Source organism: Hylaeus volcanicus, chromosome 4 (assembly GCF_026283585.1).
Source record: "Hylaeus volcanicus isolate JK05 chromosome 4, UHH_iyHylVolc1.0_haploid, whole genome shotgun sequence".
In the NCBI taxonomy this organism is placed as follows: Eukaryota; Metazoa; Arthropoda; class Insecta; order Hymenoptera; family Colletidae; genus Hylaeus; species Hylaeus volcanicus.
The window spans coordinates 6577945-6604871 of NC_071979.1; the positions used below are offsets into that span (position 1 = coordinate 6577945).

The 26927-nt window shown below is 40.3% G+C and overlaps 2 protein-coding genes across 2 annotated transcripts in view; both read right to left on the minus strand.

The window, feature by feature from the left end:
- Positions 1-905: 905 nt before the first annotated feature.
- Positions 906-13815, minus strand: LOC128875022 (uncharacterized). The gene is made up of 2 exons (XM_054120306.1): positions 12089-13815; positions 906-1753 (listed from the first exon to the last, which is right to left on the minus strand). Exons 1-2 carry the CDS (start codon positions 12674-12676, stop codon positions 1649-1651), a joined length of 693 nt encoding a protein of 230 aa, XP_053976281.1. The 5' UTR covers positions 12677-13815; the 3' UTR covers positions 906-1648.
- A 4888-nt stretch (positions 13816-18703) lies between these two features.
- Positions 18704-26927, minus strand: part of LOC128875021 (uncharacterized) — a 114672-nt gene continuing 106448 nt past the window's right edge. Inside the window, exons 7-13 of the mRNA XM_054120304.1 lie at positions 25035-25204; positions 24424-24617; positions 23978-24010; positions 23145-23263; positions 22569-22755; positions 22260-22457; positions 18704-21636 (exon numbers count right to left, since the gene is read on the minus strand). Coding sequence (XP_053976279.1) covers positions 18996-21636; positions 22260-22457; positions 22569-22755; positions 23145-23263; positions 23978-24010; positions 24424-24617; positions 25035-25204 — 3542 coding nt within the window. The 3' untranslated portion in view covers positions 18704-18995. The remainder of the gene's footprint in view (positions 21637-22259; positions 22458-22568; positions 22756-23144; positions 23264-23977; positions 24011-24423; positions 24618-25034; positions 25205-26927) is intronic.

The following is a 26927-nucleotide window of genomic DNA, read 5'->3' on the forward strand; positions in this document are numbered from 1 at the left end:
ACCATTTAAGCGTAACTTGTCTAACATGCCTAACCATTGGCCACTGTTTCTACTTATGTTCTACTGAAAGCTGTCTCACCTTTGCTTAGCTTTTTAGGCGCAACGAAATATTTTTACTCGTTCAATATGAGTCTCTAAATTGGTTTATAATCAAAGAAATCGTGTTATTCGATGTTTCATATCAATTTTGAAGCTGAATTAGAAGTGAGAAGTTTTCATTTTTTTTAAATCGTGTGCCTCGAGAAGTTAGAGATATTGATGGTGGTAGTATTTAACGAGTTACAAATTACCCAGAGTGTAAATAATTGTAATTAATTGAAACAAATAATGCTATTCCACCGTGAATATTATCAAACATCAGCACAAGTAGAAACAGTGGGAAATGGTTAGACATGTTAGCCAGTGATCAATTGCTCGTGTACGCGATGAAGTTTAAAAATTATTTTTCCCCAAATAAATCCTCGCATGATAAAATTCTACTGTTTACATTTTATTCATTTCAACGTGCATTTACAGAATATTTATATTTATTGAAACTCATTAAAAATCGTGAGTGCATCCAAATGAATTCAATTAGCGAATAAAATGAAATGAAATATGTTCATACATTCATACGATTCGTAAATTGGTTCCATCCTTCTCAATTAAATGTAAAAAAAACAAACGACGAGAAATAACTAAAATCCAAGTCATTTTTATCAAACAGATTCATGTTTGAGAAATTTCAATTAATCATAGAATTATTTCTCGGAGTGCACGTAATTTATTAAAAGCCGTTGGTTGGCGTAAAAATATCAGCTACGTGACATTCGAAGAGGCTAGGAATTATTGAAATATAGCGCTGAAACTATATCCTGCGCGAATCTATAAATATTTCAGAATTAAAGATAATCTCGGATGGTAATACTCGTTCAAATTTTCATCTTCGAGTGTCGATATCGTTGCTAAAAATAGCGACTCCGATAAAATACGATGAATCACGAAAATATTAATACACACAGGGGTTATTAAAGATAGTAGTAATAATCAAAGATTTCGCTATGGTTTTTATTTAAAAAATATAATAGTTAGACTGTGGACTTATATAAAATATTTTTATTATATTTCTTCATAGTTTTATGACTATTAAAATAACGAGTTTCAAAAATATTTCTATTATAATACCTGTACAAAAATTTGATAAAAAAATTATATTACATTCCTGCGTATAGTACGTCATTATAACAAATATTATTCACTCATATTTCGCAAATGTATTGTTTTCAGCTTCAAGCCTTAATTAAAAATTGAAATGAAATGAAATTTTACCAAATAGCATATTCATTAACGACGCATAAACGAATTTTCTTATTTAATTCGTTCTTGTATTTGTTAAATCACGTTGTCGCAAGTATGCGTGAGTTAACGAGGGAAGCGAAGCTTTGCTTTCTCGTCGGAGCACGTTGGAGTTTGCCCCTCCGGAGAGAAATTGAATAATATTGTCAGAGCATTGTTCTCGCTTTATCATCTTTACGACGTCCGGGTGCACTTGCGTTTAACGATTTCTCGCGAAAACTTCATCCGCAAGAGGACGATACGTTACTCCTGCCGTATCGTAGTTTTCATCGGGGTGTTTAGAAACACATATTGAACTGTTCGTTCATCATAGTTAGAGGCAAAGCATTGTGCGAAGATAAAACTCACCTGCGACCGACGATTTCGCCCGCTGAATCGATAGGATTTCCCAGGAAATTGAACGGATATAGTTACTTACCTGCAACAGAAAGCAAACAAAATTATGTAGATACATATTCTATATAATATACTAAACTAACATATTAAAAATTGTAATTGCACTTCTTCATTCTTGAAATAACATGAACATCCCAGTTACCACAGCGGACAAAGAACAACCTTTTTTTGCTCCACAGAAAAGTATAAAAATATTCTTGTTACCATAGCCACCAGAAAAAACACTAGCATAGTATTGCCTTTGTCAGCTTTCGTAACTAGAACATTTTTATTTTTATTCGGAGAACGTAAAAGCGCTATTATAACTTTTAATTGACCCTTTCTCTTTGAACGAAAATTCTTGCGGGTATTTTTCATAAACGGAATCTATTTATAATGTTACTGTAATTTTTTCGTTTGAAATATGAGAGATATGAGTTTTCACGCAAGGGCTAAATAAAAGGGAAACTTTATGTTCAATGCATGTGATAACCCCATAATCAACTCTAATTTTATTAAAATTTTTTCTTTTACGTTATATACCTTATAATTTTTATATTAGCTAATATAATAGACCATTTTATTTATCAATAGGATGAGATACAGTTTGAGGTAGGTACAATTGTAAATAAAGTAGCGCCGTCTATCAAGTTTTAATAATACATTTTGCAAGTGTAACGTAGTTAGAGGTATGATTGATAACTAAATGTACATGAATTCATGTATTCACGTCGTGGAATACCTTCTACCTTGAAGGACGTTTCATTTAGAACTCTGCACACATTCAATTAGTCAAATGTCAGAACCATCTGTAAGACGACAGGAAACGGAGCAGAATTCTAGAAGGAGTTACGCATAATGAAAATAATGATGACGATTCAACAAATTTCTCGTTAATGGCTAATATTCTTTGCGTGTAAAATCGAAACGAGTAAGATTTATTTAGTAAAATTTTACCTAAGCTCTATTCAAATATATATTAAAAATATTTTTAAAATATCATTTTTTATATCTTGAAATTGAGATAAAAATGGCAAGTGGAAGTTACATAATGTGGTTCCTAGAATTTCCGAGCTTATTTGATGTTAGAGAACGGGTAGGAAAAGCGTGTGTAAATAGAGATGAAAACGACATCGACAGGTCTATTATTATATGCAATTGACTGCAGTCAGCGCAACAAAGCTCGCTTGTAAATATGAACAAACCGGAGAGGCCGTTTTAATTATTCCGTCGGTAGACATGAATAAATATGAGAGCCGAGCACGACGTCGAAATTGTCTCTAGAAACATGTGCTAGAAAACGGCACACAGCCGAGTAGAATAAAACGGTCCAAGGAGGAAAGCATGCGTTTCGCGGTGTAAATGAACGACATGAAATATAAAAGTGTGTAAGCGAAGATAGAAATTAAAATAAAAATTTTTACTCCCATTCACAACGAATATAAATTTATGCATACGTAAAAAATAAAACACACTTGGCTCAAGATAAAATCAACAAAACGTAAGCAAAAGCTTGATGGCTCCTCGTTTAAAAGAGTAATCTGTATTGATCATTACGATGCCACGCGAGCCCCGATAAATTGCCAAGTTAGCTCGAAACACGATACTCGTAATCCAATACGTCAGATCCCTATGGAGAAATATTAGAAAGGGTCACTTTATAGGATGTTGAAGTTGAGAATCACAGAATACAAGATCGAAGACGATATCAAACATTTCAAACGCCATGGAAGCCGATCCCAAATAGCCCAGGCACGTTGAACTCGATACCACATACAACAGCACTTAGCACATGATACCAAGGACCCTGAACGCATGAAATGCGATACCGAGAAACTCGGGCGGTTTGGAGTCGATTATGACAACATCGTGTCAGAAAAGTCGATTTCGACGACTTCAGGCTCGCGGGATCCGATACCCCGATACGTTAAGGTGGCGGAAGCCGAATGCAAACATAATGGTCACTGATTCCCAAGTGGCCAAGATCGCGTGACGCAATTTGGACAGGATAACAATGCCGTGGAAGTCGACTCGGGGGATAATATACTTACGAAACTTGATTCGAGGAACGTGGTAGAGGATTTCGAGGACTATGAAGATAATGGGAGCTAATTCCAAGGAGTATAATTAATAAACCAACGCAACGCAATGCTAAATTTAACAGAGTCATAGAAATACGAATGAGTTACCCAAGGTAGAGGTTCAAGAGTCATTTCTCTATTCTACATTGGAACATCGTGTTCTAGAGCTTCTTAACTTTTTTCATTTGGTACACAGTATGTAGATATTACTTCAACGACTCCTATATTATCGTTGCTTTGGATTTTGATTACTTTGAAGATTTCTGTTACTTTTTTTACATTTCGTACCTCAAGATTTTAAATTAAAAATGATGTACACCACAAATAACGTTCTCATCGTGTTTTTTCCTAGAATTTTCCTTGTCGTTTATCCTGAAAACTTTGTTCCGATTGATGCAATTGAATTGTGTGAACATCTTGTTGCAACCTGCTATCAACATCGTCTACAAAGCGTTCGTTACTATTCTGTCGCGCACAACAGCATTGTTAGAGACGCAAATTGTGGGAACGCGTCCATTCAAAGTCCATCGAGTTGCAAACGAGGATTAGCGAATGTGTTAATTGCAAGGTAAGCCGGACTAAGTTCGCATTTGGATCAGCTATCGCGGCTGGAATGCTTCCCTATGTATTCCAATCGTCTGGATTGATTGACTGGTTTAATAAACGCGTGGAATTTCGGAAAAATTACATATGCTGAATGTACGTTCCTGAAAATACGTAATACATTGTCTTCTGGTCAAAAAACACGAAACGTTCTTGTTCTAAATAATGAAGGCTATAGTGTAAACTACGAATTTTATTAAAAAACTCAAAATTTAGAAAAATATTAAAGTTCATTTTTCAGATGCGGTTATCATTTGCTAAATTATATTTTCCATTATTTATTCCGGTATCATAACGATGATCAACATTAATTTTTTTCTTCTTGTGAGTTATTTCGATAATAAAAAATAATCTTCAGGAATGCGATCGATACAGTTTCGTTTCTTATTGTATACGTGGTGATTCGTTCGAGGTCTCCAAGCGGCCCAACTACGATTACCCATAGAAACGAATAGGAGAAAAAAAGGAGGGGTCAATGGGGGGGGGGGGCCGGCCACCACCACAGACGATGTCGGAATACGATTTCGTTCACGTTGAATTTAATCGTAGGGATTTCGCCAGCGTCCTTTAACCCGAGACGTCTGAAACGATATCCAGGATACGATCGCGCGGAAAGATTCCGTGCAAGGGTTATCCGAGGGGTTGGCAGAGGGAGAAGAAATATTGCGAGAGCACGGGAAAGACAGTCGCCGGTCTCGTTTGCCTGACGAAACGGATAAAGGAGACCGTTTCCAAGGATCTGGACCAGAACCAATCGGGGCGATTTAACAGATATGAACATTCTCAAAGGCGCATCCCTCCTTTAATTTCTTTCTCGCGGGGCAATCTCCTCGGTAAATACGAAATCGCGGAGCCTTTGCAAATTGAAAGGAGCTAGACGGAACCGCTGTGTTTATTCGATGGATAAAAAGCCAGGCACACCGATAGATGTTACGCTTTCCTTCTTAGGCGAATCTCAAAGGTAAGGCGAAATTGTACCGCGAGCCTTCTACGGATATGCACCGCGGAAATACGTGAAAATGTTTCAAGAGCGAGGTGAATTTTGATTAGGCCCTCAGAGAGTTAACTCTATCACGGTTAGTGAAATATTCATACACGGAGACACGGGCAGAGAAATTATTTAACGCTTCTTTTTCTCGGGATTATTCTATGGAATTTCCCTGGAGATTAGTGTGCCAGCCGACAAATAAACAGGTGTCTTTACTTCTTTGATCTCCATGTATCAAAATGGTAATGCGAAGGGAGGCTTTTGGTTTGTTTATATTTTAGAAGAATAAGTGGACTATTTTTATTTCTATAATATGGAAAACTTAGTGTCGAAAGTGAGAATGTATTGCATAAATAGATACATAAATACACGTTCTGTAATTAATTCATGCACTTTATCATATCCAGAATAAAGTTCAGATCAGTAAATAATAATAAACATTTTTCGAAGACGGTACAGCGCAAATTTCAAATCTCGATACCCGTGGCGGCATCCGTTGAACAGTTTTCAAAGCTTAACTGCGGGTAACAGTAATTTGCTCTGTACCGTCTTTGGAAAATGTTTATTATTACTTAATCTCAATCAAAATCACAAAAAAGCGATGTTAAAATACCAAGCACGCCTGCTATTAAAATCGAACCTACAGCGATATTACAGAGAGCCTAGTTGAATATTCGCAAACAGATTATTTAACTAATGCTAGAATGAAGTGAAGAGGGATGATTCAGGGATGAAGGTTCTACCCTCGTGCTGAAAAGGAAGAGTAATGTGGAGTGAGCGTAAAAAATTCTAACAGCGAGCTGAAGGATATAAAAAGATGCAGAATATTATCCGAAATGTTGGATGATTACTTTCGTACGATAATTAAAAGTGAACGTACAACCAATATATTTTAATTAAAAACTTTTTATATATTCTCGACTATAAGAACTAAAGGAAAGATCAAACCTATCATTTAATTTAGACTTCCTTCGGGGGTACGAATACTTGTACTATTGAGTGTACACCGATGACTATGTAAAGTTTAACATGTATGAATATGACATGTAAAAAAATTAGTACGTATGATAACGACGATATGAAGGCGATGTATCGTGTAACCTGTTAAACATTGAATTAATATACGACGTGATTAAATTTCCCTTCTCAGTACCTTCGGAACTAGAAAAATGGAACACAATAAAGAAAGTTTAACTTCAAAAGCTTGCACTCACGACGTCGTAAAGACTCGGACAAATGTTTCACGATTTCGCGTACCCCATGAACACTAACAGAGTCGAAGCACTAAAATCACGGGTGACGCTCGCGGTTCTAAGATTTTTTCTCATTTCCTCCTGGGAACCGCAGGAAGTGCACAGGTGGCAGGATCGAACTTTATCGCTCGCTGGGAACTTTCTCACACGTATTTCCGCGGCCCGTGCACGCTACATCAGCTTTTCCTGGGAAAAGTCAAGCCGCGGGTACAATGGGTATCCTGCAGTCGCAACGCCACACGAGCAGCGTATATTTTTGCGGCTTTATCGGTTGGAAGGAGATTGCCGTATTGCTGGCGCGACGATAAATTCTGATTCTTGAAGCCTCTTTGTTTCTGCAGGAACAAGAGGAACCGCTGGACCAGGGATTGGAGGCCGGACCTTTCGTTTGGCGAACGACTTATCTAACCGATTGAGCCGTACAGGTCGTCGACGGGTGCTCTCTGTCTAAACAAAACATCGAAACATTGCTGCCGTCTGGGACTCGGTTGACTTGACGAAGAAGATTGTTCTTGACCAATTACGAGAGCAAGGTACAATTCAAAATTTCGAGAAAAATTCTAGTACTTCACACCAGATCGGTTTATTACTGTAGCATTTTAATTGAAGAAAATAATTTCATTTTTTTATTAGGCCCATTTAACCTACTTAACCTCCAAAAATGTCCTTTCTCTTCATTCTTAATATTTCTTCACCGTAAAATTAAATTCCCCTGGCAACCCCATTTGAAATATTCCTCGGAATTTACATTTTCGTCATTGCATTAGAGTAATGAACAAATTATCAAGAAAATCATAAATTTTATTACTCTGTCGTTAATGTAGAGTGCTTGGCCGATAGTGCAGATTACTCTGTCGGTAATGTTGAGTGCTCGGTCGATAATGCAATTATTTCATACTTTTCACTGCACCTTTTTGGAAGTCGGTTAAATTTTTTTTTCCAAAAAATTATTTTATTAGATCCTTTGTAGCATTGTGTGCACACACATTTTTCCCGGAGACCCGAACATTATTCCCGTTCCCCACGTATCGCCAAAGCGAACTTTAGAAATTCTCTTTGTACCCAGATGGAGCGGACCAAAGCAAACGGGGGAACGCGGAACAAAAATTAAAAGCTCCAACGAAACTCGAGCTTTATGGTGTGCATTGCAAAGGGCGGGGGCGGGAGAGAAGCAGAAATTACTGGGTCGGCGTAACTGCACGAAAATATGCAAATTTCAGACAGTAGTCCGCGAGCAGGAGTTAAAGTGACGAATCCCTCCTTTAGGATTGCCGAGGGGGCTTTCGAAATTTCGAGGATCTGTCTCTGCGTTGATTTCAATTGACAGATTCTCCCACTCGTGATCCGCTTCGTGACTTCCGATATTGTGTTACAAGTACTTGAGAGTGATGTTTTAATCTTCCTCTCGAAAGTAGAGATGTTTAAGACTAGGAGGAAAATCTCGACTTGCATATCTCGACATTTAAATAAAAAGCTCTCCTTGTTACACAATTAAATATACATGTACGTATCAGAATGGACTTCTATGTTAATATTCGAACGTCGTTTAAGTAGTTGGCAAAGGATCTGAGAAGCCCTCGACGCATCAATCGTGCAGTATTTACAGAAGAGAAATATGCAAAATATTGAAAAGTATTTACATGTTTAAAATGTCTGCCAAAGTGTCGAGTACTCCGAGCGACAGAAGAGATTTCAAGAAGGTTTCGATACGTTACAGGAAAGCAAAGCGCTGAAGGAAAAGTAAACATCAAAGTATGAGCCTTTCCATCGAAATAACCGTGGGGAATTATTTATGAATCACGTACGATTGGGTCTCGAGCTGTACTAAATCTGTCATCCCTGACTGATCCTTTACGAATTTCAATTGTTTCTGACATGATCACAGGTATTTTCGTCATGTTTAATTTAATTATCCAACGTTTTATTGGTGGTAGATATATAAATTAAGGTTTTAAAGTTGAAATGACGAAAAGTTATGCGAGTAACAGAAGTTAAATTATATTTACAACTCTTATCTCAATAATATTTGGCAGTAGGGTTAAACCTTAATGAAACTAAATAAATATCTCTCTTAAATAATGGTTAGAAATGTTTTAAAATAATTTAAAATATAATTTTGTTGATACTCTCTCCATGCGTGCAAAAATGGTTCCTTGATGTGGATGATGAAACACAAGCCAACGCAAGACGAACTTGCTAAGACGGCAATGTATATTGCACAACAACAATGCATGCTGTAAGAGAGCACTGTCGTTAAATTTTCAAGTGCTTCGTTGCGACTAGAACTGCGATACATCGTATTAAACTACGATACAAGTTGTCACCTTCGTAACAGAGCATGGTACCTCGTGAAACTTCACAAATTTTGGAGGGCGTTGTAATAAATAAGCGATTCAGTGCTGATTTCATAATCTTCTAAACTTCAGATTAGGTCTGGGCTAAGTTTTTCCCCTTGTCGTTATCTAGATTGGATTCTCGTGTTCGAATTTAATCAGCTCCGAAATCGATGAATTTTTAATATCGGTCGAAAGAAAAGTATCTTTACATAGATACAAAAATTAAAATTTACCCAAATAAATCAGAGAACAGTAAAGGAATCAAATAATAAATAATTTGTAATCGTTTTGAAAGCGTTGAATATAATAAAATTTCATTTTCATAAAGAATAGTTCAACTTTTCGGTTTTTATATTATTGTATAAGTTCACTGTACTTTCATAAAAATGATCATTGAGAATTCGATAGATCTCGTTAACTCGCGGTTAGAAATAAAAAAGGCAAACTGGAGAGCACTCGTCTAATTAATCTCATGATGTTACAGTAACTACTTTCACAATGCAGTTATCCTTCCTCAGTGGATTCATAAAGTTAATCGCACGATAATCTCGAGACTGGAGAACTTCTTAAATATCTTGCTTATTCTATTTGTTACAGTCGACTTCACAATAGAGGCAAATTTTCAGCTCATCAAAGGTTAACTTCGTGCAGCGTTCGTAATCGATGATTGGCTCGAAAACTTGATTCTGCACTACCGTAAACCCCTTATTATAAATTAATAGTACAATAGTCCTCTTTAAATTTCTATGGTTTTCAAAATAATTAATATGATTCGTTCGTGACATCTACTTAAAAAATATGACACATCAATTTCAGGATTTTCTATACTTACGATTGTAATCAGAGCTACAAAATCTATATTCGCAGATAAAAATATATACTGTCATATTCATAGAATTACTTTATTGTAATTAATTTCAACAATCAACTTCAAAATTGAAAGTATCGATTTAAGTCAGAAATGTGAGAATACTTTTCCTCGTCTATCGTGCTGAATTTGTTCTAATTAACTCGAATACGAACTTCCTTGATTCATTTGGACCACTCCCGAATGACAACTTCCTTGCGGGACAGGAGCCTTTACCCAAAACAACAGACACGGGGATGGCTGTCGAGAGGATAATGCAGGCCACCTGCCGATAGAGCAGCCTACGAGGGAAAGGGGAGGATGCGCCATGAATATTTCAACCCCTGTAAGTGTCTCACGCCGCGACTACAGAAGCTGTTTCAAGTTTAACGATGCGCTTCTAGTTTTAGCCCCTACAGCCCCCTCAGTCCACGGTCGATAATTTATTTTTACCATATACGCATGGACGATCGTTCAGAATATCCCACCGACAAACAATCCAATCACATTCATCTTTTATTGTTATTGATCAAATCCTCGATGTCTTAAAAGCGACCATAAATAAATAAAGTTAAATTCAGGAGTACCGTCGTAATTTTTCTTTGCATATAAACCAAGGTAAGCAATAAAACATTTGATGATTCCGTTTCCCATCGAATCTAACATTCGTCCAAATCAATGAATTCCCAGTGAATCCATCATTCGTGCAACCCGTATCAATAAATATAAAATTAACAGTTTACTGAAAATAGAAAACATAGAAGCTCTACCAAATAATCATATTAACGAAGAAAATTGAGCGTCAATCGGTGAGTTACATGTGCGGTTTCCTAACATGATTTCTGTGGTCATAAATTCGTATCTTCCCTTCTTCACAGCCAGCATCAGTCATCCGTTGATATCTATACAATGTTCCAGGTCGCAAATTCAAATCCTCAATGTCTTAGAAGTCGCCATAAACAAGTCAAGCTACATTCGAGAGTATCGTCGTAATTTTCCTCTGAATATAAACCAAGGAAGCAATAAAATGTTTCATGACTCCGTTTCCCATCAAATCTAACATCCTTCCAAGTCAACGAATTGCCAACGAAGATGCGCGGCGCGATTCGCTCCCGAATTCAAAATCCAAGGAGAAAAGGAGAAGAAGAGGAAAATGTACGATCGATATAAAACATGAATCGAGGAGTGAGGAAAACGCCAAGGCGCAGCCTAGTAAATACTGTATGAAAATATACGAGGACAGTTTACTACGCACACGCGTCAGGCGTATAAAGAAGACTGAAACTGCGACGGAAACGTGGTGCGTATTTTTATCCATATAGGAGCTGCTCGTAATTCCTCGTGGAACGCGAAAAAGGAAAGAAGTAGGTTGGAGCGTGACTTTTAATCTCGTAACTTGCTCCCAGTAAAGCGGACGATTTGCAGTGACAAAAAGAACTCGCGTGGAGCTGCATTCGCAATAAATGTACGTATCACCATAAATGTTCCGCATTCTCGATTATTGCTACTTATTTTACGACTTCCGACATTTCCTACGACGTTTACGAAATGGGATCACACTCAGAAATGTATTTCAGTCGGATTTATATTACGAATTATAAATGAACGGTGTGTATGTTATAATTCGTACCAACTGTTGGCGACCACGATAGGAAAGATTACGGAGGCAAATAATACTATTCTTAAATAAGAGCCACCGGGCCAAAGAAGGTTGAGAAACACTTCCACGTGTGACATGGCATTTAGTACAACTGCTGAATTGATCAATTCCAGAACAACAGAATTTTACGCTACTGGAATTAAAAAATTGACAGCTCGCTGGGAAAAACGTATAAATTGCAATGGATTTATATATACAGTTTGAAAACCGACATTATTGTCCTGCCAACCTAATAATTCAACAGAAGAAAAAGTGTACACCATAAACCTAATTATTTGTCCTAATTCGAAATTATACACAACGGTAATATCAAATTAATTAAATTATTTGAATTTATCATATCTTCATTATATTCCTTGATATTGATTTGACCCATCACCTTGCATTCGAACAAATGAATAACAAATCTTAGTTATTTATTAAATATAACTTTATTTTTAGCTCGCTTGAAAAATATAAGTTCCATCTAGTCGATCGAATGATCCAGTCTTCCATTCTTATTAATCAACCCTCCCAAAAATAGTACTCAATCTTACGATCGAAATTAATTACAATCTCCATCTCCAGACACAAGAATAGAATTCAAAAGGTTCCTCCAGCCTCCACTTACAAGATCACGCTGCAGGGTCTTGGGGCTGAAGACCATCATGCGTCTCTGCTTCTTGATGAGTTTGCTGAGCCTCTGCGTTCTTTGAGCGCAGGTTAAAGGCTTCCCGGGGACATGGCACTCATCCTGGAGCTCGTCTTCAAGATCCTCGACGCTCTTTTCAAACGGCGGGCTGTGCCTAGGGGTCACCGTGCTTAGAGGCACAGCTTTGGCGATCAAACTCTCACTTCTCACGCTCCACGTGGACGCGCCGTATTTCTTCATATTCATCAGGTCGCCTATGCTGCCCCTGACGTAAAGATTCCCCAGCTGAAGGTTCGTCCTCGAGAAGGCTGGCGAGTGGGGAAGAGATTCGGAGCATTTCTCCGTGGATCTCACCACGTCCGGGAGGACTGGCTTGCTCTGCAGCTTGTCCAAGTCGGACAATGAGGAGCCTCGACGTATTCTAGGGCTGGGGAGCAGATTCTTCTTGGACAGTCTGTCCTTCTCGCGATTCACGCTCTTGGACGACAAGGACGACTTCATGGCGAAGAGGCCTGCCTTCAGGGGGAACAGCAGGGCCCATTCGATGGACTTCTCACGCGCCTCCATCGTGAACCTTTATCACTTCTTCGTCTATTAACCCTTTGCACTCGAAGGCTTTTTTCTGGTATCTACCAGCAACTCGAGATGCTTCCTTAGCATTCTACTGCCACGAATGCTAAGCTTTGATTAAACTAATTCGAGATTTGAAAATTAAGTCACCTTTCAAGAGCAAAGAGGTAATACACAAGTAAGATCGAACAAAGCACTCATACACAGTCATCGTTTTTTAACCGATCCTCTAAGAGAAACACTCGATACCGTCCACGAGAAAAAAGAACCTTAAGACGTACTAGCCCACGATGGCATAGTTTCAGCAGCAACCGCACTCTAATTCACCGTGTCTCGCGTGGCAAACGACGCCATTAATGATACCATTATCCGGGCGATATCGCGGCATCCGGTCCGTCGCTTAAACGCTTCCGGTCAATCGGTTATCAAACTTGGGAAAGTTATAGTTCACAGAACGTGTTTCGCATTCCTGCGACAGCTATCCGATAGTTTCCCAACGGTCTCGCTCCGAACGTCCTTCGTCTGATACGTCTTCGAACTTCGCTGGCAACGACGTCAGAAATTTGTTGACAGAAGTAATTGTCCCTCTTTCTTTTAAGCACTCCGGCACGATGCAGGTACCGTCGACCAGTCTCGAATACGCGCAGCGTTCAACGCAGACCTCTTTGGATCTCGGGACGAAGCCGGAGAACAAGAAGAGCATCCTGCCTCTGGGAGCAGCGCGATCAGACTCTGTGACAGATCGCGCGGGAATTAAGGCAAAGGAGGTGGTCAGCCCCTGACGGACCTCTCGGTGATATTTTCACTTAAGTTAACACGACCCCCCGTGTAGATGTACCCTCTGCGCGCCATCGACAACACTTCCGTCTAATAAAAGCCTAATAACGATCGATATCGTCGCCCCGTGGCTTTCTCAGCTCTCCGCGAGGCGTGTGTGCCGATTCTTCCTCACGGTTCGTGAACCTTTCACCCTTGCGGAGAGAGTGGAAAAAGGGAGAGAAAACCTTTCCTCTCGGTTCGTATCGCTCGGCCGACGTCCAGTGAACAAATACGATACAGAAAGATGCCAAGTTCGTACGCGATGACGGACTGGCGATGATAACACGAACGACAGGGGGTGGGGGGTCGAGACCTTGGCGCTGAAGGTGATACCACTAACTCTGTCTGGCTGCCAGTCGACATACGGGCTTCCGATTGCGGTTGGGCCGACTGGCCTACATAGATTGCGGCCCTGCGAGGTCCTATCGCGGAAAAAATAATGTTTTCGTTCGGAGCAAGGGAACGTGACCTGACTAACGAAACGGATTAGTTTCACGGCCTTCCTTCTGGATTCTTGCCTCGAGCGATTTGGGCACAGTGTGTCACCGGTTTTTGGGGCACATGCGACGATCTGCGTCGCCTACGCAATATGCGTACAGTAGGGTAACGAATGTGGAGGAAGAGGGTTGAATATGGGTGAAGTGGGAAGGAAGAATTCAGAATGTGTGGCTGGAGGATTTCGGCATTGAGGATTTTCAGCATCGAAGGCGTGGCATTTAGAATTACAGTGCTTGTAAATAAACCATGATCTATATTTCTGATAGAAGTATCTATTTAATTTAAAATTTGCTCTGTAATAATTAAAAATAAAATACTCGCGATACAGTACAAGTAAATTTAATTTAACTCACCTTCATTCGAAACGAAGTATTTTATTAAACGTTCACAACTATTTTACTACAATAAGTGGTGTCCATCTTTTCAAAGAACAGAGTTCCTTCATGGATTTGGTTTGAGGCGAACGTTCTTCTTGAATTCTTTAGCTCGAAGATATCAAGAAGAAATCGACACCTTTCACCGGTACGTCCGTAATCATTCATCAATAACGTATTACCATTTCTCGAAGCAAAGAGCAGATACGTGCGGAGTGTTCAAGTGAGAAGTACCCGAGGGGATCAAAATAAAGTGCAGATCGAGCAGAGTCCAAGAATAACAGAGTAGATCTTTACGGGAGCGATAAAACGGAACGGTGCTCAGGGAATTCGTCAAATATGAAGTAACGTCAGTGAAACCCGGGTCTAGATACGATATAAAATGGCGTCTACGCGTGAGTGCCGTTTTAGGGAATCGGAAAGAATGGAGTATAAAGGTAGCAGCCGCTGACGTCTGTGAGCTCTTGCAAATCGCTCCACTCTCGGGTTACAGGTAACAAAGAGCCTCTCAGACAAACGGTTTTCCCAGTGGTTCTTTCTAGTGGCGAAGGAAATAAGGCGGCTATGCATTATCCCCTGTGATATAATACCAACCGCCATAACACGGAAGCGAACTCGATTCGTCGTGAAATGGAAGTTAATGAGATCTTTGAACGTTTTCAGTGGAAAGCAGTTCTGTAAAACAGCGCTTGGACACTGACGATGGCCCATATCTTCGAGAGGAAGCTTATCCGAACGCATCGCTCTTTTCGCTGAACGCAATCTGTACGCTTAAGAGAAGAAGGGAAGTTTAATAAAACATAGACGAGATGGACCACTTGGTGGTTTAGTAGACAAGAGTGGTCTTGGTTCGAACTTTTTCGAGCTTTCAGATTTACTTCACTTATGGTTTCATCAATCTTACATTCTTAGACAAGTGCGAAGGTATCATTTATATTTTTCCTATTCTCAACTTTTTCATTATTTGCATCTGATGATATTACTGACTCGTTAAAAAATTGTTTTACAAATACAATTTATCAGAAAATATTCCGACATATTTGTCTGTATTAATACTTTTTAATTATATTCTTCATCTTCTTAAATTTCAGTATTGAATCTGATATATCAGAATATCCCGTTTATAAATAATAAATAAAAGGATTTCTTTAGGTTATATTTGGTATCATCCGCAAGTGACACGGAGTATCTCAGATTTTCGAATTTAAAATATTTCGTACCTTCCTACTAAAAAACAAACTCCGTTCTCATTTCAAAAAATCCTTCACAAGCATCACATCTCATTTAATAAACCACCTACGCCGTTTCAAAGAAGACTCCTCATTAAATCGTAGAACAGAATCATAAATAAAAATCAACGTCGCAAGACGCAACATCGAGCGCAGTTGAGTCTGCACCTTCAGGATCGATCTTGGAAATGCAAATTCCCGCATCCATCTGCAACTGCAGCATGCGGTACAATTTTGAACGCCGGACTGCGCGAGCAAACAGTCGTTGTCGCAGTCCTAACTTCGTCCCCCGCTGTTGGCCCAGGCGAATTTCCATTTTCCATTTCAGGGGTGAGTTTCCCGGTCCCGGTAATCGACTACGGTGGCTCCCAGGAGCGCGCCAGGTGCGTACTTATGGGGCCATGATTGGGCGACAAGGCTGCGTTAATGGAAGTTTCGTGTCAGTCGCTGTTAATCCTCCACTCGTCGCTCTCCGGAGCCATTTTCAAGGTGACTGGCCATACCCGATAGCGCCGACTTTATTCCTTTCGACGACACAGGCTTCGATTTCGAAATCTCTCCGTTCTTTTATTTTTCTTCCCCTTTTCAGATCGGATCGCCTCGATTCGACTTGTTTTCGTTCGCCTCGCTGATCGTATCCATGCATACGTGTTGATAATCTCGTATTTCTCCACGTGATAGTCCATAAAACTTTTAATGAACATTCGTTGTACAGTTCTAATGGCTCGTAGAGATAACGACGGCACCGTTCGTTTCCAACGCGATATCGCCCACGCATTACTCGTAATTTATACGTGCGCGTGTCCTCTAGGATGGGGGTTAGGCGACTCGATACTAGTCGAATCGTAAAGAAATGTCTCGTTCTATTTTGTTGGGAATCGAATTAGCACGTGGCGATGCAGTTTCCAGACGTCTGACTCAATTGGACGTTAATCAGGCTCTGCGTGAACGAGCAAGCGAATTGAGATCTTTAGTTAAGATTAGCTGATTGAACCTAGGTCACGTAAATTTATCCACATTGTAATTAAAGAAGGTGACACAGAATAAATACAGTCGATACCATAAATATTCGTACACTCTGTGTCCATTGAAGAAGTTTTACTAAACTAAATAAAAATTTTAATGTTACCAGATGAATTTTTCATTTTACGGTTTGAACACGAATAAGCTTATACATATGTATAATGAAAAATTCATTTGGTAATATCGGAACTATAATTGAATTTAGTGAAACTTCTTCGATAGACAGAGGGTACGAATATTTATGGTATCGACTCAATGTATTCTTTATAGAATCTAATACCTCTTTTGTGTGGCTGATATGATTGATAACAATTAATAACAATTAATTGAAGAAGAGGAAAAATACTATTTACGAAAATAAAATAGAAACCCACTGTTTCATCCCTTGTTGTGGGATCTCTTCAAGACAGTAGAATTTATCTACAATGGAAGAGAATGGGTTGCTACGTACATTACATCTCGGTGTAGGGTTATTTCAATACTCGATAGAGTTTAAAGTATAAATAACATAAAATAATACTAATTCCTTCTTATAGTACGTATGTACGTCTCTTTTGGACTTGATACAGTTCGCCCCTGAGGTACAGAAACCCATGTTCAGGGAACGCGTTCGCATAATCCACTAGTAACAGTGCAAACCAAGAGTTTAGCTTGCCAACGAGCCGTTTGCTAACCATAAATCATCCTCGAGTCGCACACACTCGCGTGTGACTTCCAAGAGTGGTGTGGGGTCTTTCATCGTATCTCGAGCCAAAGATCAACGGACTCGTGGCGACCTTCCAATACGCGATGAATGATGCGTTTCGCAGGTGATAAACCACTCGGTAGCTTCAACCGTGACGAGCGTACGTGACGAATCGTTACGCCGTGAAGGTAATGATTGACAAGGCCGACGTTGTATCTGCGAAGGACTGCCAGGGAAATGCGGGTCGCCGGCATCGAGTGGCCGCATTTTTCGGAAGGTCGCCAACCGAGGTCGTTGACTACCGTTTCGGTGAAATGGAAAGTAATTTTCACTCCATTGTTTGGCTATTGGGCGATCTATGGATCTGGACACTTTGATAGGAGCTTTCACCTACGCTGACACAAAGATCTTAATACTTTTCATTACTTGTCGTAGTTCTCAGATTAAACGAATGATCTATTATAAAGACTTTCATTTACATAGAGAACGCAAGACTCAACCATGGTAACACAACCCTTAAAGGTGTCTGTCTACAATATAAACCTGTTGTGTACATCTGGTTACAACGATTCTTGGTAATTAAAGACAATGTCGCCTGCCCAAAATATTAACAAAATTGTTGGTACTGGATGATTTCGTTTTCTCAGGGAATGAATGAACCTATGAACCTATTTATCCGTTTATCCGTGTTTCTCATCAGTAGAAGCTTGTGTTACATGTTTCATATCCATTACAAAGCGAAGTACAGCTCGTAAAGCTACTCACCCGCAGCTGCATGACGATTTGGTTGTACGCCCAATGCCATCGTTGTTTCGCTGTCATCTCTGGTCGTTCTTTCAGCTGTGTAGGCACTGGTGCAGCCCCTACCATCTCGAGGAGCTCCTCATCTGGTGGCGGTTCCGGTGGACTCCTCGGCGGAGTGTCCATTTGGACGCTTTCTTCCAACGATGCTTGTTTCGTTATACTCCCTGCCAGGCAACGATTAAATGTATTATAATCCACATTCATAACTTGTCGATTAGAGTAGGTGCCAATTACGATTACAAAGCTTACCACGAGGGCTGTCGGTGTGCGACATCGGCGGCGTTGTCTTGTACGTATCCACTAACGAGTCCTCTCGAGAGCTACGAAGCATCCCTTCATCGGCTCGCTCGTACCTGAAAGAACAATGCAGAGATTCAATCATTATTTACAATTTAGATACTACGATATTCCTTCGACCTAGTCACGAGTAACTACAGAGTAGAGTAGTCATAATTCTTTAAGGGTTTTGACCAGTTTGAACGAGAATGAGAATCATTCGGGTGCTTTAACTTTTACGATTTTGGAGTTTTCATATTTCTATGAAATGCGTATGGAAATACTATTTTCATATGTATGAAAATTTCATCTGGCACTCAAATTCTGTAATGAATGTCTTGCACCCTTTAATTGAAATAAATCTAAGTAAATCCATTGACTCACGCTGTACCAAGAAATAAGAAGAACAATAAGATAAATATCTTTCTCATGAAAAGAAATATCTTTTGTATTACAAAATCATCTTACAATCTGTAATGAACTACTTGCACCCTTCAGTTTAAATAAATCTAAATAAATTCCCAGATTCACACTCTACCAAAGAATAAAAAGAACAATATTCCAACGAAGTACATTTGCTACTCATAGAAGAATCACACCGCAAACAATTACCTTTCGAGAGACTCGTCCCTGATCTTGTAATCATCGTTGATGACGTTGCTCAGAACAACCTCCGGCTCCTCTATAGACTCTTGGTCCTTGAAGTATCCACGCTGATAGCTCTCAGCTCTGGATATAGGTTGCGGGGCGTTGAAGTTCTGTGCATAGCTGCCTCTCTTCTGGTAAGAGTCCGTCCTGGTCAGAGGTGGTTTGAAAGGTTCCTGCGTGGTCGACGAGAAAGAATCCTTCCTCGGCGGCTGAACGTAGGAACCCCTTCTGCTGTAGGACTCTTCGGGGAAGTGATCGGAAGCGTAGGAATCTCCCCTGGTGAGTTTCGGTTTCTGTGAGTGCTGGCTGTGCTGAGAAGAGTGCTGACTGAGCTGGCTCTGATGCGACAGCTGGGAGTCCTTCCTCTGCGGCTCCTTGGGAATGATCTCTGGGTACTCCTCGTCTTCGATGGTCTCCTCCTGGTAGGACTCGGTTCTGACCAGTCGTTTCCCGTTCGCCGTGGTAGTGGTGTGAACCATCGCCGTCACCGTCATGCTGGTCGTGACGTGATTGGACGTTACGTGGTTCGCTATTGTCGTCACAGGCTGGACCGTGGTCGGTGGAGACTCGATCAAAGAAGGAGCAACAGGGATGGAGTCACCAGCTGTCGAGTACTCGATTCCTATCTTCTGCTGAATGCTGCTCATCGAACTCACGACGGTGTCGATGGACTCCTTCAGCTCGTCGTCTCTGGACTCCAAGGAGTCGGTGTTCTGTTGCACGAGCGGACTAGGCTCGTGCCTCTCGAGTTTCTTCCGTCTCATTAATCCTACCGCCGACACCTCTTGACTCTCCTGCGAACCGTAGAAGTACTCAGGCTCGGTGGACTGGTATCCATTGGTTCTCGTCTGACCTCTCGGCGTGGTCACCGACAACTCCGGCACTTCGCTCTGTCTCCTTTCCGTGCTGGCAACTGGACTTTCCTTGTACCTCTCTTCGAACGATCCTTGGTAAGAGCCGTGATACGAATCCTCGTACTGATCGTGATAGTCCTGGTACTGATCTTGGTAATCGTTCTTGTACGGCGCAGTGATGGGTTCCTCCTTGGTGTACGGTGGCTGGTAATCGACGTAATCTTTCTGCTTCTCATACGCATGCTCGTAATTGCTTTGCGACGTGACCGGTACTTGTTGATTGTAAGTGTCTTGTTGATTGTAGGTGTCTTGTTGATTGTACGTATCCTGTTGGTTGTAGGTGTCTTGTTGGCTATAGGTATCCTGTTGATTGTAGGTGTCTTGTTTGTTGTATACATCTTGTTGATTGTAAACATCCTGTTGGTTGTAAGTATCTTGTTGGTTGTAAGTATCTTGTTGGTTGTAAGTATCCTGTTGGATGTAAGTGTCTTGTTCATTGTATGTGCCCTGTTGTTTGTATGTGTCTTGTTGTTTGTATGTGTCTTGTTGATTGTACGTATCCTGTTGGTTGTAAGTATCCTGCTGACTGAAGCTATCACGTTTAACGTAAGTGTCCGGTTGACTGAAGCTATTACGTTTAACGTAAGTGTCCGGTTGACTGAAGCTATCACGTTTAACGTAAGTGTCCGGTTCACTGAAACTATCACGTTTGACATAAGTGTCCGGTTGACTGAAGCTATCACGTTTGGCATAAGTGTTCGGTTGACTGAAGCTATCTCGTTTAACGTAAGTGTCCTGTTGATTGTAAGCGTCCTGCTGACCGTAGCTCTCCTGCACGCTGTAAGGTTCCTGATTGTATGTGCTCTGTTTATACGTGTTCTGAGTGTACGTGCCCTGATTGTACGCGTCCGGATAAGTTTTCTGATAATCCGTCGACGTATTTATATTGTACTGTGAATCGTATTGCTCTGGTTGATACTGATTGTATGTATTCGTCACGTTGTTTTGGTCGTATACGCTCGACGGCACAGGCACCTCGTAATCACCGTATTGCTCTTGGTACGCGTCCTTCTGGTAAGCGGGCGTCGTCTTCCTGTCCTCGTGGACGTTGTTCTGCTCGTAGCCCATAATCGGATAATTATCTTCGTTACTAGTTTTCCTATACTGATCGCTGGGTTGGCTAGTGTACTGATCGTTCGGCTGACTGGCGTTCGGATATGTCATCTCCTGATACGTTTCCTGATAAACTTGCGCGTTCTGTTGAACGTAAGGCGTTTGGTACTCGTCCTTGTACGAGTTCTGCAAGTACGTTTGATCGTAGGGATCCTGCGTGGGTGGCTCTTGATACGAGCGACCGTACTGATCGGCGATTTGAGGCGTGTAGCTGGACCCGTATTGGGTTTCTTCGGGGTACTGGGCCTTCACCGGGGCGCGAATCTGATCGTAACCACCCTGATCGGCGCTGTATATGCTGTCAATGTAGGTGTCCTGAGGTAAGTTGTCTTGGCTGCGATAAGCGTAATTATAGTCCTCGTTGTATTCAGACTTGTAGTAGCTCTCCTCGGAGGGCGTTCGTGTCTTTGGCAGTTGCCTGCTCGGCGTGGCAGGTAAGGAGGCAAGCTTACGACTGATAATAATGTTGCTGGGTTTTGTTGGTGTCGGAGGTAGTTTCTTTCCCGTCCCTTCCTGTCGGGACGTCGGTCGTTGTTGAGGTTGGAGTGGTTTTCGACGACGGGTACTATGGCCACTGCGGAAAAATATCTCGTTAGTGTCGTGAAAATTCAGAAATCTCTCTTGCGATACGTGAGAGATATTTCAGGGAGTAATTTAGCGCTTGGGAGCTATGAGGAATGTTTGTATCAATGTATATCCTATTTGATTCTGTTAATTTTGTTTTTATTATTAGTAAGAAGAACGGTTTTAATAACGTGTATGCCTGTTGAAAATGTCGAGGTACTGTGTTACAGAATTGAGCTATTATATTTTCAAGAGAGCGTTCAGATCAATGGCAAACATGTGTGCCTTGAAATGTCAAATAGTCACTTTAAACTGAGGTACTTAAATCATACGTTTATACGAATGGATTCGATTATTTTCAGGTGCTGAATCAATCCCTGAAATACAATACTTCCAACGTATAGCAGGATACCATGTATAAACTCTACGTCGCTTTTTTTGGAAAATGATTCTGACCTTCTGTTACTAAAATATTAACAAGTCTTTAGATCACCGACGAAACAATGGTGGTATAGTATCGAAATCATTTTCCAAGGGAGCACGACTTACACGCGAATGCCTCCGATGCTTCAATTAGAGACGACATTTTTAAGATTAAAAAAAAAAAAGGAGAGAAAGGAGCTATAGTAATACCTGTAATTGAGTTCATCAGATTCGTAACTGCGTTGTCTGATGACCGTTGGTCTATAATCTGGTCGATGAATACCGATGCTAGATGCAGGCCTCTGTGGAAGCGTTTTTCTATTCCGTTTGTTCTCATAATAGGTACTTGTTCCTAAATACCACTTCCCTCCGCTGTCCCACTGTCTGTCCTCGTCGTCTTGACCGTACCTAGCGTGGCGAATAATGTCAGTTGTAACGTAGGATGGAAAAACCGATACGTATCGCGCTAATAATAGCGCGGGACTGAATGGAAGACCGATAATATTCAGAAACACTTGCCTTTCATCTTGATAAGTGTATCCCGTGATGCTATCGTAGTACTCATTGTATCTGATATCCGTCTGGCATTCTGGATACGTGGCACTCATTTTCCCGACTCTCCCGTCGCTACAGTAGTCATCGGCGTAATAAGAGTGATCGTCGTATAAAGTCATCTGCCTTTCCAACGATGGCCGTCTATGAGGACCTGTTCGCACATGTAAACGAAACAATCTGTAGTCTGGAATGACAAAGGTCGCTATTGTATGAAAATGGTTAGTGATACGTCAGGTATTGCAAGTTAATATTTGTACATTCGTGATACTAAAATATTCTGTATTTCGCAGTATTAAGCTCTATGATGCTGAGATATTCTGTATTTTGCAGTATTATGCTGTAATGGTGCTGAAATATTCTGTATTTTGCAGTATTATGCTTTAAAATCCATAATTTTTGAAATTTTGAAAAATCCTTCGAGATACGTTCAAGTATCGCTAAAGACTGCAACGTATTCAAATTTGCACAAAATCTGTAATGCTGTTCCTTTTAATGGAATGGCCCAAAGCGTTCACAGAGTGAAACACGAATGAACGTTACCTCTTCGTCTAGAGGAGCCCGTCGTGGTGCTAGGATAGTACTCCGTGTCGCTGTAGATCCTTGTTTCGTCGACTCTTGTGCCATGGTAGTCGTAACCCTCGCTGTACCAGCCGTCTTGGCTGAAATAAGGGTGAAACGATGAGACAAAGTCGCGAATTCAGACGAGAGCGATAGAAGCGTAGACGAAATATGACCCGAGATTAATGACGATGCTCGGTGGGAGTATAGTTGGCAAAAAGACACCTCCATTCGACTTCTCTGATAGCCGCAGCGACACTGACTGCACCATGCAACTACCTGTGGATGTTCAGTGCATTCTCTGCGACCCATTAAACGCGGACTATTATCTTAATCTGTGATGAAATTCTCTATCTAGCTTCTTCGGATTCTGTTCGACCAACTCTGTTCAAACGTGAGTGTGTGTCTGTGTGTGTACTGTGATCTCCCTTCGTTTCGTCGTGAAAGAAGTTGAAGCAAACTGCGATCATGTTCGGAACTATGAACGCGAAATAAACCAGCGGTGAAAGGACCGTAGTCGCGTGATTGCGACCGACTAAGCTATAAGAATGTTTGCACTATTCTGTGATCGAACACAACGTGCCTGATTGCGTACATACGGTGAGTAACTTGTGTATTTGGACAGTGTAAGTATATATGGAAAAGCTAGAAAGTTGCCAGTGCGCCAAGACACGGGATCAAACTAACGGTGTGGCACGCTAATGGAAAAAAAACAAGGTTTGCTAGATGAATCGTGTGATCGAACATTCGATAAAATGCGATGAAAAATCGATTGAAATTTCTCACGAAATTTGCTGAGGGTACACGTTTCGTACCTGTCCTCGTAATCCCACGTGTGCTTCCGTCGTCTGTATCAGGCAGAAAACAATAAACGATTTGGTTCAAGTTCGTCGCGATTCACGACCAGGGTCGCACAACAGAGCTTGAAAATTGAATTTATACCGCGTAACGGCAACAGAGAAACGAAAATATCGAAAGTAGTATCTCGGCAAAGTGCACGACCCTGTTGATGCGATATAATAATTGATTTGAAAAATTAAACATAGTTCTAGTAAATTGCAGATAAAGTTTTAGAAGAAGAGAAGAGAAGAGAAGAGAAGAGATTTACTATCTGTTTCGCTACGAGTCTTGTAAATTGAAGTCACGCTAAAGGTAGAAGTATAGTTGTAAGTGAGAACTGTTACTTCATGTAACGTGTGGTACTCTATATATCGAATCTGTGTGTACATTGTGCTTTTAAGGCTCGTAAATGTGAAAATACCTGTATTCCTTATAGTGTCTTGGTCTACTATTGTAGAAGAGTGGCTCGGAAGGTTCTGAAGCGTGCTGAGACTGAGAATACCTTTGCGGTGGACCTTCTTCGGGGTACGGTTCATCGTAACGTGGACTATGGCCTGATCCACCGTAACTTCCGTAATTACTCGGAGCTAGTCTGCTTCCAACTGTGGCTGGAATCTGGTGACACAAACGATTCTCCCGTTAGTTTCTTCTCTTCATTGGTAACTTCCACGAATTACTATACCACGAAACGCGATTTCCTTAAGAAACCTTTGACACTATACTGGTTAAAGTGAATTCATTCTTATTTTACTTGAGTAGTAGCACAACGCTCGAATAACTTAATTTTTTTATATTCATAATGAGTCAATTTTGTCTCGTTTTCTTTGGTATCATTCCAAAATTAAATGTATCTAATTCTAAAGCGGTCGAAATAAATTAACGCTTTACTTTTAAACGGCGAACTATTCACCATAAATATTTTAAACCTTTCAATTTTCCGGTATAGTTACATCTAAACTAAATTTTCGATTAAGCAATTTTACTTGGAAGCTTAGCGACTAATGAATAAAGGTGTCGAATTGTCATCAATACCTGATGATCATCCCTCTCGTAGCTATTTTCTCTCGAGGTCTCGAGAGATCTTTGAGGGGTGGCCAACTGGTTTGCAGCGGTACGAAATTGCGAAGCCGAGCTGTTCGCGCCTTGTCCGCCTACTGGATAATTCAAATCCGACGTGTAGTCTGAGTCCTCCGAGTAGCCCGCTGAAAGGTAATGAAAATTTCAATCGAAGACAGAAGCAGGACAAACTACTCAAAACAATCGTCATCCTTTCATGGTCGCAGAAACGATTCGTTAATTTTCAACGGAAATCGCTTTTCCTAACGATCAACTGAAAAACACAATTCGCAAGTCGCCTTCGTCTCCATAAAATTAAACACACGCGCGACGATCAAGCGACAAATTCTCCCCCGAAAAATTAACGATCCATCCATAAATAATATTTCTTGGAAAATCGTGGCGTTACAACGAACCGTGCGTCGTTCGTTCCAACGATTTTCACCGAAATGGAAACGCATCAACGACGAAAAGAAAATGTAAATACGAACGACGGACGTCATTGTGTATTTCTCTCCGTTTTTCTGTTTCCCAGTGGAATTTCGGAGCCATTGTCCGGATAATCCGTCGCGACGTTTTTGAAAATTTCCCCGAAGTGGAATTGGTCGATATTGGACGAATTCGAGAACGGAAACAGTGCAACAGCGGGATGTAGATAGAAATAGTTAATAACCATGCGAATTTTTTTATTAACATCCATGTAATTGACGTGTCAGGGGGGGGGTGGAGTTCGGTATATTTCTTTTTGGGGGTTGAGGGGGGTGATACAATTGGAGATCCACAAACGGGGAGAGCGAAAATAGATGGATCGAATACAATTCATTTTTTTTTTTTTACAAAAAGCAAGGTGAAAAAGGTATGAAATTTCCATCATGCCAAAGATGTGGTGATCATTGATGGCGAGAGAATTGTAAACGGAGGTGAAACTCTTAGGGGTAAGTTACCGACGACTTTCGATGGTCGATAACCATAACAGGAGCGACGTTTCATACTACACTTGTCAGACGATGTTATCCACGCGTACGCTCCATGGATAATGCAATTGCTATTGCATTAAACGTTCTTATGGTCGCTGATCGCAAATAAAAAAGAAACTAGCATTGCGTTGAATCAATTTTTAGGCGAAAAGCTAGCTGGAATCTTCTCTAGCCGCGCCAAAATAGCATTCGAGCGAACACATTCTGAAAATTGGGAATCAAAAATGTTTCAAAAGAACTGTAAAAGTAATCGTTGTTGCGATACCAGTACAGACTGACTCGAAAATAATTGAACTATTTCGAAAATGTATTTGAAAGTTTATTTGGGACTGAATATGGTCCCTAAAAGGTGAGAGTGTGTTTATAACAATTAATCAATAATACATTTTCGAAAGTGTTTAGTTCTTTTTGAATCAGCCTGTACAATTATTCAAATTTCTGGTTGGACATAAAATTAACAGAACACTTACCAGTGATACCGTTTTACACAATTAAACGAAAAGTGTAAAAAAAGTGCAATAAATTAAAAAATTAAATTCTTTCCAGTTTCAAAGAAACGATGTACTTTATCATGATTTTTTAAAAATATTTACTGTAGCAAGTTTGAAATTTATTTTCATATAGTTTTACCATTTTTTAACACGCTGTTTATTAGACACATTTACTAATGCGACTTTATTGTCAGTTATTTTGTACGTACAGTACCAGTGTTGAACAAAAATACCACAAAAACAAACAAAGAGGTGCCACAAAATAAAATTGTATAATTACTTAAGCAGTATGTTTACTTTTCAGCTGCCAATTTAAAACGAACTCATAAATTCCACGAATGACGCTTGTTGATTACAAATTGCACGTATACAGGGTGTCCCAGGATTCGTAGTACGAGCAG